General features: G+C 50.3%; 1 protein-coding gene across 5 annotated transcripts; it reads left to right on the plus strand.

Moving 5' to 3' along the window:
• Positions 1-6: 6 nt before the first annotated feature.
• IL17RB (interleukin 17 receptor B) lies at positions 7-14,295 on the plus strand. 5 transcript variants are annotated; one of them, XM_034658482.1, is made up of 12 exons: positions 7-279; positions 366-653; positions 2,424-2,448; positions 3,155-3,295; positions 5,077-5,204; positions 5,598-5,724; positions 7,370-7,417; positions 8,890-9,032; positions 9,420-9,488; positions 10,454-10,553; positions 11,584-11,682; positions 12,851-14,295. In XM_034658482.1, the coding sequence occupies exons 4-12, from the start codon at positions 3,172-3,174 to the stop codon at positions 13,396-13,398; spliced, it is 1,386 nt and encodes a 461-aa protein (XP_034514373.1). In that variant the 5' UTR covers positions 7-279; positions 366-653; positions 2,424-2,448; positions 3,155-3,171; the 3' UTR covers positions 13,399-14,295. The 5 variants fall into 5 exon arrangements, with proteins under 5 accessions (XP_034514373.1, XP_034514372.1, XP_011235256.1 ...); XM_034658481.1 differs by having other exon boundaries at positions 7-653; XM_011236954.3 differs by lacking the exon at positions 366-653.
• Positions 14,296-14,450: the final 155 nt, after the last annotated feature.

A 14,450-nucleotide genomic window follows, 5' to 3' on the forward strand; every position in this document is an offset into this window, starting at 1 on the left:
CCGGGGCGTGCGGCGCCGGAGCTGCTCCGCGCGTCAGGTACCCCGGGGCGCTGGGACCCGGCCCGTCCCGGCGAGCCCCGGCTACCTCCCCCACCCAGGGAGGGGTCCGCCCGGAGGGCGGCGGGCCCGGGGCGGCGCTGTGGGAGGCGGGGCCCCGAGGGGTGGCCCAGGGCGCCGAGATAGGAGCGCGGCCGCCCGCAGGCTGCCCGGGGCTCCGTGATGTCGCTGGTGCTGCTGAGCCTGGCCACGCTGTGCTGGGGAACGGTGTCCCCGGAGCCGGTAAGCCTCCGCCCGCGCCCCTTTCCCGCGTTCCGATCCTCGAGCCCGCACCCCGACGGCGTCCGACCCCCTCTCCGGCCCCCCAGCTCACGCTTGTTCGCGAAGGGCCGCCTGGAAGGCGCACGTCCGCACCCTCTGGGGCAGCCCGACGGGTCCCCGCCAGGTCGCCCTGGGCTTCAGGCTGCTCGAGTCAGGGGCGTCGGAACCAGACGAACCCGGACTCAAATGCCAGCCTGCATTCTGGATTCAGTCATTTATGCTCGCCGAGGCTCCGTGTCTTCATCTGTAAAGGGAAGAGTCCTACCCAACTCACTTGGATTTAGTGAGGAACAACGACAGGGCTTGCAAGGCAGCAGCAAAGAGCGTGGCACATAGTAGGTGCTCAATATTGTTATTGTTTGCAGTCTTGAGGTCTGCCCAACTCTGGGGACAAGAACTGTATCTCTATTACCACTTGCCTTTTTTTTTTTTTTTTTTTTTTTTCCNGGGTTCTCGCTGTGCTGGGTACCCTGACCCTGGAGCTGGTAATCTGTTGGACTCTGGCCGGTTTCCTTGCTTCCCCAGCACCTTGAAGGATTGAGGGAACCTTCTGGATCACTAATGAAGAAAAATCTTTGGAAAAGCATTTGAAACTATATCTCTGCCCTCATAGCATAGCACAGAGCGTAAAACATGGTGGTTACTTGTTGATGGTTATGGAAAAATAAACCCCATTCATGTGCCCTGATCTCTCCAGCCACTATCCTTGCTGCTTTGCTTCTTCCTAAAATTTGTCTCACCAGCCTTTTGACAAGAACTCAGCTCCCACTATAGTGGCTTGTTTAAAAAAAAAAAAAAAGTCTGATATTACTAGAAGTTCAGCTGTAAAAAGACAAAGATGAGGGACTAACGAACCCAGATAACCCAAACCATCAAAAGTCTTGCCTTCTTTCTTACAAGATGTTTGGAAGTGTTCAGGCTGAGAGGGACGAGACTGCAGAGCGGTGGCCTTTTAGCCTATAGGGTCTTGTCGCTGGAACTTGCTGTTGCCTGACAGTTAACTATTTTAGGTCCAGCATTTTATTCCAAAACGAAAGTACTATTTTTTCTTTTTTTTTTTTTTTTGCTTTAAAAGACATGAGCCATTACCTCCAACGGATTTAGTACTGGACTTTCTAGGATACTAATGATACATACGTAATTTTTAAAAGCTCTTTTTAAAAGATAACATTTTTTAAAATATTTTTTTGAAGATTTTATTTATTTATTTGACCGAGAGAGAGACAGCCAGCGAGAGAGGGAGCACAGGCAGGGGGAGCGGGAGAGGGAGAAGCAGGCTCCCAGCAGAGGAGCCCGACGTGGGGCTCGATCCCAGAACGCCGGGATCACCCTGAGCCGGAGGCAGACGCTTATCGACTGAGCCACTCAGGCGCCCCTAAAAGATAACATTTTGAAATCACAGTTACAGCTCAGGTGGGCCCTTCTGTGTCAGAGGAGGACTATTTTAAAGGCCCTGGGAAGGCATCATGGACTGCATTTATAGCTTTCTTCTGTTTATCTTCTTAGCACAGCTTGGGCCTTAACCTGGGGAGAATCAATAAATACTCTGGATGGTCCTGAAAATCTACAGTCGAACAATAGAGTGTGAAGGGGTCTTCATGATGGTCCAGAGTCACCCCTGCTTACGGCAGGGAAGGGGAAGAGGCACAGAGAAGGGTGGAGACCCACCTCTGGTTTTTAAGTGAGATGATGAGCGGGGCTTGAAGATCAAGTCTGTGATAGCTAACGTCAGGTTCATGATAGCCTACAATGAGCCAGCCTGGTCCCCCCCAAACTGAAGTGGAATCAGCCCAGCTTTTCTCCGAAAGTTTGCCACTTGTATATGCATTTTAAGAAAAAGATGGTTTTGGGGCACCTGGGTGGCTCAGTCCGTTAAGCATCTGCCAGGGCCCTGGGATCAAGCCCTGCATCAGGCTTTCTGCTCAGTGGGGAGTCTGCTTCTCCCTCTCCCTTTGCCCTCCCCCCCCCCACTTGCACTCTCCCTCTCGCTCCAAATAAATAAAATCTTGAAAAAAGAAAAAGATGGTGTTTTGTCTAATTTGGCAAATGAAGGCTTACGGTTTGCTAGCGTTCAACATGACACTTTGTTTCTTTCTCTCTTACAGACTATTCGGTGTGGCTCTGAACCTGGTAGGTGTGCTAGGGAATGGGTATTTTTGGGGGATCCCAAGTCCAGGCGGTGGGCCATTGGAGACCAGGTGCAGGGTTAGCTGATATGGATGAGGCGTCTACCTGGCAAGGCAGAGGTCCCGGTGTTTCAGATGGGCTGCCTTTCTGGCCAGTAAGAGGGGCACAGGCAGGACAGGAATGAGGTTCAGGGTGGGAAGAGAAGTCTGTCACTTCTGGGAGATCAAGTGCTATGATAGGGAGGTCACTTACAGTTGAGAACAGGAAGCAAATGTTTTAAAGAAGAAGGAGTGTTTGAGATGGTAGCATTTGAAGAATGGATGGGCTTCTGCCCAAGAAATGTGGTTGGAAAGGATGAGCTGGAGGAGGGTGCGGGCAAGAGTTAGGAGATAGGAAGGGGAGTTGTGTGGGCTAGCTGGCTGGAGTCCAGGCTGAGGCATAGGAAAGCAGGACTGACCTAACAAGCATGTCAGATACCCCGGGACAGGCATGTGGAGTGGTCCCGAGTGAGCTGTGGGCGGGGGCCAGGAAGTTGACCATCTCCTCGGCGATAAATCAGCCAGCATTAAGAAATGTCTGGCCTGGCCTGCCTTACCAGGAAGAAGAGATGAATTGTGAATGAAGGACAGGTCAGGGTGGGTCACTGAGAGGAGATGGCATTGTACTGGGTGGGGAGGAGAGTGTCATAGGCAATTTTGCCCCTTCCCAGGACCATCTCCAGAGTGGATGGTCCAACACACTCTGACCCCTGGAGACTTGAGGGACCTCCGAGTGGAACCTGTTAAAAGCAGTGTTGCAATGGAGGACTATTCCGTTTTGATGAACGTCAGCTGGAGACTCCGGGCAGATGGTAAGTTTGTATTTGGGAATAAAGCCTGAAGTGTCTACTAAAGCAGAAAAGCACAGACTGTGGGGTCCATTAATTCCACCCCTGGCATAAACCCAACAAAACAATACAGAAGTGCACCAAAAGCCACATACCGTGGTCCCCCCTTATCTTTCCATGGTTTCAGTTACCTGTGGTCAACTGCAGTCTGGACGCAGATGACCCTGCTTCTGACATACCTTCCGCAGGTCCGCAGGAGCCCCACGCTGCATCACCGTGCGTGCGTCATTCAGCTCGCTTCACCCCCCCACGTAGAAGGGCGGGCACAGTACAAGGAGATATTTTCGGAGAGACCACATTCACATAGCTGTTATTACAGTCCATTGTTATAATTCTTCTATTATTGGTTATTGTTGTTCAGCTCTTGTTGTGCTTGATTCGTAAACTTTATCAGAGGTGTGTACGTAGGAAACACAGTATCTAGGAGGCTTGGTACTCTCCACGTTTCCAGGCATCCACTGAGGGTCTTGGAACATATCCCCTGCAGAGAAGGGGGGACTACCGTACTAGATTATTCCTAGTAGCGTTATTCATAACAGCTCCAAACTGGAGCCCGTCAAATGCCCGGCAGTAGAATCACAAAGCCAATCCAGGGCAGCGAGGAGCATGGGTGACCTGTAGCTAAACCAGTACGGTGAATCTCACAGACCCAAGAAACCGGATGCAGGCGTCCACATTCACATCTGAGCGCACCGCTGAGTGGTCTGAAGTCACGGTAGTGGTTACTCTCAGGTCGGGAATGACCGACAGGAAGCAGGAAGGGCACTCCGCGGTTGTTCCTCAGCCTGGGTACTGGCTCCATGAGTGTGACGACTCCTCACGTGGTCTTCCTAGGGTCTGCGTACTCTTCTGTCTGTTCTTGTATTTCATGGAAGGAAGCAAAGTGCCGAGATGATCCCCTCCTAGTGTAGGGAAAGTGCTCGCTCAGCTACCTGACTTCTCCATTTCCCAGATGGCACCATGAAGGGCCTGGCGTTTCCCCAAGGCAGCCTGTGAGTTCTTTCCGTGAACCAAGCCCATGACTCTGGTTTCCATCAGCTCAATTCTGTTACATTCCATCGAGTCAGGAACCTGGGAGTGCCCGGCACAGAGAGGGGAGGCAGCTACGGTTCCCATGCAGTAGGGTGCTCAGGGGGCTGGGGGAGGCAGGCACAGCCACAGGGGCGCAGGCTCCATGTCCAGGGCCTCTGGGAAGGGGACGGAGGCAGGGGGGAGCAGGACAGGGCCCTCAGGAGAGCACGGGAACTGGGTGTGGCAGTAAGGCAGTGGCCCTGTGCCCAGCACACAGCAAGCCCTGGCATTTGTTAGCTGCTGTTCTAGGGGAGCTGGGCCTCAAAGGAGCAGTAAGCCTTAGAGAGGCGGGGAATGGGGGAGAGAAGGGGTGACTGGCATGGTTAGGGGATGACGCTCTGGGGGGCCCAATCCCCTTGAGAGACACCCACAAGACTGCAGAGCCAGAGTCCCCTTTGCAGGATCCTGTGACAGTGAGGCTTCCCTGTGAGGGCGAAAGAGCCTGAGCTTTAGAATTGAATCCGTATCTGCCGCTGGGGAGCTCTGTAAGCATGGGCAGCTCCCTGAAACCCCCCCAAGCCTGACTCGCCTCCTCTGTACCCGGGAGACAAGGGCGCCTGCCTTCCGGGACTGTTGTGAACGTGAACAGAGACGAGTCGTGTAAATGCTCTGGCACCAAGCTGGCCACATAGTAGGTGCTAAAGAAACACCCGCCCTCTTGCCTGTCTCTGCAGCCAGCATTCGCTTGCTGAAGGCCACCAAGATCTGCGTGACAGGCAAGAGCAACGTCCAGTCCTACAGCTGCGTGAGGTGCAATTACACGGAGGCCTTCCAGACTCAGACCAGACCGTCCGGCGGCAGGGTGAGCGCGCCGGGGCACCTGGCTAACCGTCGACGGCCAGCCCCTTCGCCAGGGGGTGGGGGTGACGTGCTGGACACCCAACGTGCCTGGCCGCTGCTGGCCTGTGCGCCTTGGGCAAGTCAGTGTCTCTGGGTCTCCGTTTCCGCATCTGCTAAGTGAGGGGAGCTGAACTTAAATTCTATCCCGGCTCTAAAAGCTTACCCTTCTCTGATTCCGTGACTGACCCCGGCCAACTGTGTGGGCTACGTTCCCGCAGCAGACATCCGCTAGAGACCTCAGCTTCCGCAGCAGGTTAAGGCAGGCAATTTAAACGAAAAGGGCAGCACGCCAGGGTGCTATGTCTCTTCACAGCAGTGTTTTGGAAATTCAGGGGTTCTTTGCTTTGCCTTTCAGTGGACGTTTTCCTACGCAGGCTTCCCTGTAGAGCCGGACACAGTCTACCTCATCGGGGCCCACAATGTCCCCAATGCCAACATGAATGAAGACCCCCCCTCCACGTCTGTGAACTTCACCTCACCAGGTAAACTGCCCCGCTCCTGTCCTGCTGGGATGCTTGCCGCGGGGCGTGTGGTTTGGTACAGAGAGGCTGGGGTACCCTGGACGAAGCATTTGGCCTCGCCGAGTCTGGTTTCCTCATCCGTGATACACAGCTGTCGTACGGCACGGTAACGATGCCTCCCTCACAGAGCGGGGGACAGGACTGAGTCAGAGCAAACGTAGGGGACAGCCCATTCCTGTGTTGGACCTGGTGCCGAGAGCCTGACCTGCATCCTCTCACCGAAGCTTCCAGAACCCCGAGGTTGGGAGAGCCCCATGGCACAGTTGAAGACATGGAGAACTTAAGTAATCTGCCCTGGGTTACACACACAGCCCAAGTGAAGCTGACATTCCCACTCCGGTCCTTCTTGGTCAGTGACTTTCACCACTCTGTCACTGATGCAAAATGCTTCCTGCACAACGTCCGTTCCAGTCTTGGCTAGCAGGCTGTGGCGTTTGAGCAGCGGCTGGGTCTCAGCCTCCTGTCGGCCCCCAGGCTGTCAGCGAGAGGCAGGGCGGCACCGAGCTGAACACGGGGTCATTTCCGCTACTCCACAGCCCACAACCAGCCGTCCCTCGAGTATCACACCTGCAGTGTCATACACAGGGCTGATGTGAGCATGAGACAGGACGTTGTGTCCCAGATGGTCCAGCACGGTGCCTGGCTACAGCAGTCCCCATGCCACCCTCACCTAGGCTGGGTCACCTCTTCTGTCCTCCAGTCCTGTCCTTGGTCTCTGGCGAAGTGTCCGAGCCAAATGGGGCAATTTCCGATTCCTTGCTGTTCTTTGAGCTTGTGGTCCAGGGTGTTCCAGCTTTCATGATGAGCCCAAACATCATTTTATAAAATACAAATGTTTTATTTGGGAATAAGTTTGCAAAGATAATACAAAGCATTGTGTAGAACTCCAGACTTTATTGGGATGTCACCTGCTTTTCCGTGAATGCCCACTTTCTCTTCCAGTCACATTTAGTCCTTGTGTCTCCTCTGGTCAGTGACAGGCTTCGAGTCTTTCTTTAGTCCTCGTGGCGTCGACAGTCTGGAGTGCTAGCCAGGCATCCTGCAGAATGTCCCCTAGTCTGGGTCTGTCTGAAGTTCGTGCCATGATTAGCCTGGAGAGGTGGGTTTTCGGAGAGAGACTGCAGAGGCAGAGTGTCGTCATGGCCTCCTAGCAGGGGAGGGTGACATCCACACGACGTCACGGGCATCTGCCAGCCATCTCCGTTGTAAATCTACTGACTTGCCATTTCTCTACTCTAGCTTTTGAAGACGAGTGACTAAAGCTGCCCCACTCTGAGGTAGGGGTGGGTTAAGCTCCACCTCCTGGAAGGGGCAGTATTTACATATATGATCAAACCCCATTTTCAAAGGTTTGAGTCTTCTTCTGGGGATCACAGGTACTATTCTGATCAAGCTTGTATTTAACTCAGACTCTGGCCATCACTTTGTGGGTAATTAATAGTCAAATGTTAGCGTCCCATTTAAATTAGCTATCTTACCTCCCATCGTGAATGTTCTAGCAATTTGTTGCAAGTGTGGTAAGCCTGTGTTGTGTGTACTTGTTGGCAAGGGAGTGGGGCAGAGATACCTTTTTCTAAAACGTCAAACCTTCCATTCAAATCTCCAGGCTGCCTGAACCACATAATGAAATACAGAAAAAAGTGCATCGAGGCAGGTAAGTAAATACAGCATTTGCTTTTGTTATTAGAAGAAACTGGAGCCCACACAGCTCAGTCCATGTTCCGTGAAGATATGGAGGCCCAGAGCAGGGGAGTGTGCACAGAGCGCGGCCTGGTTCCTGGCCGGCACTGTGCCCATTGATCAAGCAGCCTGTCCGGAGGAGGGCTGACTGAGTGGCTTTAGGTAGTCAGCAGCAGGCACAGAAAAACACCCATCGCCTTGGGGAAAGGATTCTTTCTGCCCAAACTGCAATGCTGGTGCTGCTGATGGGAGGGGAATCTGTAAGTCCTTCCACCGGCTCAGACAGCAGTACCAATGACCTCCGGCCACGGGGACCCTGTGAACCTTCTGTTTGGATTAGCAAACATTCAAGGTGGGAGTGTTAGCTCAAGTCATGACCTAGAAACATATTCTCAACCTGTGTCTTCACAGGGGTCCACCTCTCACATGCGAGGCTATTAGAACCTGCCACTACCCTTTGAATTTTGAAATAAGTCCCTGCAGGATAATCAGTCCCAAGGGTCCCATTTCCAAGGATTTTACAAGGGCGTGTGTAAATTTCTGGGCTATGGAGTCTTAGGATGCTCATGAGGGTAGTGGTATATGAGGGAGCCAGGCCTTATCTCTCGGGTGCCCCGACCCTGTGCACATCTGTGCACCCTGTCAGGCTGAGCTGTGTGCAGGTCTCCTTGGCAGACGTGGAGCTTTGTGCTCCCTCTCTTACCCTCCACCGAGAGAGATCTGGACTCTGGAGGGCACAGTGGGTGTGAGGAGCTCTGAGGGCCTGCATTTAGTCCTAGACCCCCACTCCTCGAGACAGTTCTGAGCTAGGGCCTGACATGCTCTCCCAGGTGGGGAAACAATGCTCACTATCATCTCTCACCTTCCTGGAAATTAAGCTGGTGCTGATTTGCAAGTCACAACAATCAACTTGACTTTTTCCCACAGAGGAGGCCTGTCAGAGTATCTGCTAAGCGATGAGGCATTTCCTTATTTCTTCACACCCAGTAAAGCCAGCAGAATGGTCTGATGGCTGAAGCTCCTAGAACCCAGAATGTTCTAGTAGCTGTAGTCCTTATCCTGAGTTCACTTGCGCTATAATCTCAGACATGCCTTGTGGCCTGTGGCTCCTCCCTATCCTGGGAAGGAGAAAATGCTGACCCTCCCCTTAAGTCAGAATAGATGCTGAGAACAGGAGCTGTAGAAGCCGATCTGTGCTTCCCACCACCGCCAGCCCAGGGAAGACTATCTTAGGCAAAGCAGTGACAGGGCCCCCAACTGTCTTGGGCAGCAGGTACCCTGAGGTCCTGGGAGCAGTGATGAATAGAAAGTACACTGTGCAGCAGAGCCCGTATCTCTTGGATGCATGTATGCCTAAGAACTTAGATTCGTTTTCGTCAGGCCCTTCGGACGACTTAAGTGAGGGACAGTTTGCAACTCCATCCATGTGATTCTCTCTTGACTCAGGAAGTCTGTGGGATCCAAACATCACTGCTTGTAAGAAGAACGAGACGGCAATAGAAGTGAATTTTACAACCAGCCCCCTTGGAAACAAATACATGGCTCTCATCCAAAATATCATTGTAATTGGGTTTTCTGTCGTGCTGGAGGTACTTCATCCCTTCGTTTCCTAACACCGCCCCCGTCCTCAACCTCCAGCCTTCCGCACCTATTGACCAAAAACGTAGACACTCTAGGATTCCCTGGACAGGCTCTCCATGGTAACAGAGCGCAGACAGGACTATCTGTTGTCCAGATGTTCTCGGCTCTTTAGATCCATTCAACAGAGAAAAACAAGTCCCTGGAACATCCCTGGAAATGTCCCCAAGAATCTAAAACCTACCAAAAGTAGACGTTTCAGAAGTATGAAAGGAATGCTTGTTCACACAGCTTAGTGAATTGAGAGTCAGTTTGGGAAGAGCAGTCCCCTTGCTGGCTGTTTGTTGTCCTCATTTGTCTGGCTCACATTTCTCGATTTTGTTTCATGTAACTTGCAGCAGAACCCCCCAAGTCGAGCTTCAGTGGTGATCCCAGTGACGGGGGAAAGTGAAGATGCTGTGGTCCAGGTAAGGCTTAACGAGGTGTTTGGGAGGCTCGGGCACGCAGGGCCAGGCTGCTGCACACTGATGCTTCCAGCTGCTTCCATGAGCTCCCTCCCGCAGTGCGCACTTAGGGACGTTCACGGGGGATCCCTGTCTCGGCTGCTATGGAGGCAAGGACCGGAGCTGACCTCAGGGTCACGATCCCTTCCGCTTTTATTCATGGCTGTTGGCTTTCCATTTTTAGTCCTAGAGCCTCAGAGTAATTCTGAGACAGGAGTACCATTTAATTTTCCTAACTGCAAAATGAAGTCACAAAGGACGGGAAATCAGAAGGTTTGGGTTGCGGTCAATGTACGAACTTTGAAGGGCAGCTTTCACCGTTGATTCTGCTGGAAAACAGGAAGTTGGACCCACAGATGCTCTCGGTCTCTTTCAGTTCCGAGTTTATGATGTGGGGATATCAAGGGCCATAGTGGCACACAGCCACACCCAAGATCTAAGGAGCTTTTGTTTCTCATCCCCTGGAACATAAAGGCTGTACTCAGACTTGCCGGAGGGAGCAGATACCTGTCTGCATATTATGACGGCATCCCTTTTCCAGGGAACCAGACTTTCCTAGTCCCCAGGGACGTGTCTGTCAATAGGAGCTCTGCTACTCTGGGGTTTTTTTTTTTTAAGAGGAAATATTTGCGTATGTATTAGGATGTGAACTAATCCTTTTAGATAAGGAAACCAACATGTTAGCAACACGTACAAAGTTTAGGTTCACAACTCAGGAGTCGGAAGGTGTTCGGTCTTGGGTCACTGGTTTGGATTTTACGGCTTTGTTACAGAAGTGTGTACCCAAGGGAAAAAATGCCCTATTACATGCTGGGATGGGGGTGCGGTTCAAGATGGAAGAGAAAGGGTTTCGGTGGAAGCAGGCATCGTGACGAGGTTTTGCTCTGACACATGATGGGAACTTCCTGAGCCTCTTGCTTTTCCTTCAGCTGATTCCGTATTTCCGTACTTGCGGCAATGACTGCATCCGACGCAAAGGAACAGTTGCGCTTTGCCCACAGACGGGCATGTCCTTTCCCCTGGATAGTCGTAAGTGGCCGGCCGTTTTCGCGGGGTCGTCAGGGAGGTTCAGGGCCCGAGGGGCCCCACAAGCGCTGCCCCATTCGCTGTGCGCCAGGGCGTGCACCTGCCCCATGGGAGGGGAGGGAGTCCCTGCTGTGCACGCAGGGCTGGGGTGCAGGGGCAGAGGTCCGAAGCCACAGCAGACTGAGACCGAAGGTTCTGTGTATGAATTCACTGCAGGATCCTTTATGAAACGGGATACATACAAGAAGGTGGGGGGGGATGAACAGTGCAAAATGGGTGTGCAGAGTACGACAGGGACCAGCCCTGGCCTGTGACTAGCTGGTGCAATCACACAGCCAACATTTGGATAACAAATTAGGACTCAAAGTCACGCCTCACTGATGCCTGAGAGCAGCATGTTTGGGAAAACATCTGTCTGCATTTAGAGATGTCCGTGCTCTCGTTACAGGTAGACAAATTATAAAATGTTCCCAGAACTAGCCCCAGGGTGGAGTAAAAAGAGGAGTTATTCCTAGAAGCTCAGCTGAACTGACAAGCCAGGTGCCTGACAATCCTGACTTCTGTGTGGGCACAGGGCCTCTGGGTTCCTGAGCTAACCTGACCGACGTGCCTGTGGGGGGCAGCACTACCCCCATGTTTGTCAGCCTAACAAAATAGCCTTTAAAAACGGCATCTGCGCGTACTGTGTATGAAGTAATCATGCCCACAATAACATCAACTCATCAAAGAACAAAAAAACTGAATGCAAACCCCGGTTAGCACGGTGAAAATGCCTGCATGTATGTGGAGTAAGAAGCCAAAGTGATTTGGGGGGAACTTTCTTAACCTCCCCATAGCCCTTTTGAGAATCTAATGAATGTCCTGGCCACTCCGTGGAAAAAGGTACCAATCTGCAGACCCCCTAGAGACATCCCGCCCCTTGGTTTTATAGGAATCTCAACTTCTACAAAGTATAGAGTGAAAATCTTAGCTTCCAAATAGGAGATCAATTTGCTTTGGTTCTGCTCAAGGTAAATAAACTTTGTTTTCGCAGGCAGAAGCACCCTGGGTGGCTGGCTGCCTCTCTTCCTCTCAGCTCTGCTGGTGGCCACGTGGGTGCTGTCTGTTGGTGTCTATCTACTGTGGAGGCATGGTAAGTGTTCTAATTCGGTTCTTTAAAAAAAAAATGAATGAGGAAATAACGCTTTGAATTTTTTTTTTTTTAAAGAAGAGGCCTCCTGAGGCAATCACATTTTGGTGTTAGGACAAGAGTCAGGTAGCACTGACGTAATGCCGTAGAGCTCTCCGAAAGTACTGGTATGATGACTGGGCCCCATCTGCCAAGGCAAAGCAGGGATGGGGCCCTCCCAGTCTAGGGACTGCCATTGGTTTCCTTTTTACCAGAGGCATCTACAAGCACTGCAATGGGCGAAAGACAGCTAATAATGAATTGCATTTTGCCTCTAGTAGGTACTCTAAGCTAGTTCCTACTTTTTAGAAATAATTCTTCCACAGCATAAGAACACCACTCACTTGAATTCATATACTCTAGGGACCTTGCCAACTCTAAACCATCGAGGATTTGAGTACAGAAATCAGAGTATTTATACCGATACACTGAAGACCTCTGCTGCTCCTCTTCTCCACACGGAGACAGATTCTAAATGCACCCTTGAGTCATTTGTGATGTTGTGGATAAACAAGATTAATCTCATAACCTAACTAAGAAAGCCATGTGGAACTCTGACCTTGGGAATACTTCAATTTAGGGGATATGGTTTGTCCTGTTATTAGTACTTAAATACATAGTTTCTGTTTTTGAGCACATACAGAATTCCAGTTCAGTTCCAGCTGAAATGGGGTAACAAACTTTCGCAACTACTAAGAAACTTTACCACCTGCAGACAGAGGATGGCCCAATTACTGAGTTGACCTAACTCAAGACGTGATGTGAAGGGCAGGTCAGGTGGCCGTTTGTATAGGACACTTAATACAAGTACAACCGCCCACCTAAAGCAAAGTACCTCAAACCTAAAGTCTTTATGAATTTACTTGAAAAGATATGGCTGAAGAGGATCTATTTAGTGATAAGGACTTGGAAAATACATCTTTTAAAGCATCTTTAAGGTTTAAACATCAGTGTGTTTCAGGTGATATGTTCAAAAGGCACATCGGGGACATTTTCCTCTCTGGCAGTAACAATGTCCCTGGTGCTCAGCCAACATTCCCTAGCACGTGATCATTTATTCATGGTGGTTTAGACCAGAGTGAAAGCCTGCTGTGTGCTGTTCACAGACAACAAATGCTTTCTCTCCCTACAGAAAGGACCAGGAAGGCTTCCTTGCCTACTACCACGCTCTTGCCCCCCATTAAGGTTCTTGTGGTCTACCCATCTGAAATATGTTTCCATCACACAGTTTGTAACTTCACTGAATTTCTTCAAAACCACTGCAGAAGTGAGGTTATCCTTGAAGAGTGGCAGAAAAAGAAAATAGCTGAGATGGGTCCGGTGCAATGGCTTACCACGCAGAAGCAAGCAGTGGATAAAGTCATCTTCCTTCTTTCCAATGATGTCAACCCCAGGTGTGATGGCACCTGTGGCAGGCATGAGGGCAGCCCCCACGAGAACTCCCAAGACCTGTTCCCCCTGGCCTTTAACCTCTTCTGTAGCGATCTGAGAAGCCAGACTCCCCTTCACAAATACATGGTAGTCTATTTTAGAGAGGCTGATACCAAAGACGAATACAGCGCACTCAGCGTCTGCCCCAAGTACCACCTCATGAAGGACGCTCCTACTTTCTGTACAGAACTACTCCGTGTCAAGCAGCAGGTGTCAGCAAGAAAGAAGCTGACGGCCTGTTCCCTGTAGCCCACCCATGAGAAGTGAGGGGCCTTGAAGCCCTCCTACTCTTCCCATTACAGGGGGAAGTATCTCAGATGATTCTGAAGTTTCCTGTATGGACTATGTACAGGGAGATTTTATATACACCTGCTTTATTCAGCAACAGGAATAGGGAGGATTCTAACTGAATACATACGCCTTAATCAAAACTTTTATGCCAATAGAACTGTTACAAATACTGCTAACTACTGTAGCATCAACTAAAGGACAGAAACTAAATTTACAATTATAAAGCTAAATCAACTTCATACCTAAAAGTCAAGGAGAATTCCACCGCAGAACTATAACCAGTCTAATGACGCAATGATAGAGCCTCCTCCAGCCCAACATCCAGTCCTGAAAAGCCCATGCACTGCACAGTAAGGAGAACTGCTTATTTCTGTGACATTCTAAATTTAGTGAATACCAAATTTAAGAGAGCCTTTGCGCATTCCCTCAGTAACTTCACAGGTGAAAAACCCTCCATTACATACGAAAACCATTTTTAAGAAAACAGAATTGGGAGTAACAAGCTGAACTCCTCTTTGCTGACCTGATGACACATTACACGTCAGGTGTATTATCTGGCACTTGCAGTGGACCCTCCCGCTCTGGACTAGATTCAGGTCCTATCCGATTCTTGTACAGGTGACTTTTAACATGGACACCAACGTTCATTACCTGCAGACCTGATGTCTACTTTTGCTCACAGTTACCTATTAGACGTTATTGTCAAGAATTCAGAGTTTCTCGGTTATTATGGGACTTTTCATTTTCAAAACACAAATAATTCCTGCTCTGTTCAAAGTCAGCCATCTACAAGTAATCTTTTTATAAATGAGTTATTATAATGGTTTACTTAAATAAAAAATCACCAGAGAGCTAGATATGTATGGTATTTTAAGTCTTCTGACTTTTCTCTCTGAAAGTATCTTTTTCTTAATGCAGAGGTTACCAAGAGGCCATTTATATTAGTCTGCAATTTTTCTAGGAATGTTTGTCTCTTTCACATAGTACAATACTGAATCTGCCCTAGAATG

The sequence above is a fragment of the Ailuropoda melanoleuca genome, chromosome 4, assembly GCF_002007445.2.
Source record: "Ailuropoda melanoleuca isolate Jingjing chromosome 4, ASM200744v2, whole genome shotgun sequence".
In the NCBI taxonomy this organism is placed as follows: Eukaryota; Metazoa; Chordata; class Mammalia; order Carnivora; family Ursidae; genus Ailuropoda; species Ailuropoda melanoleuca.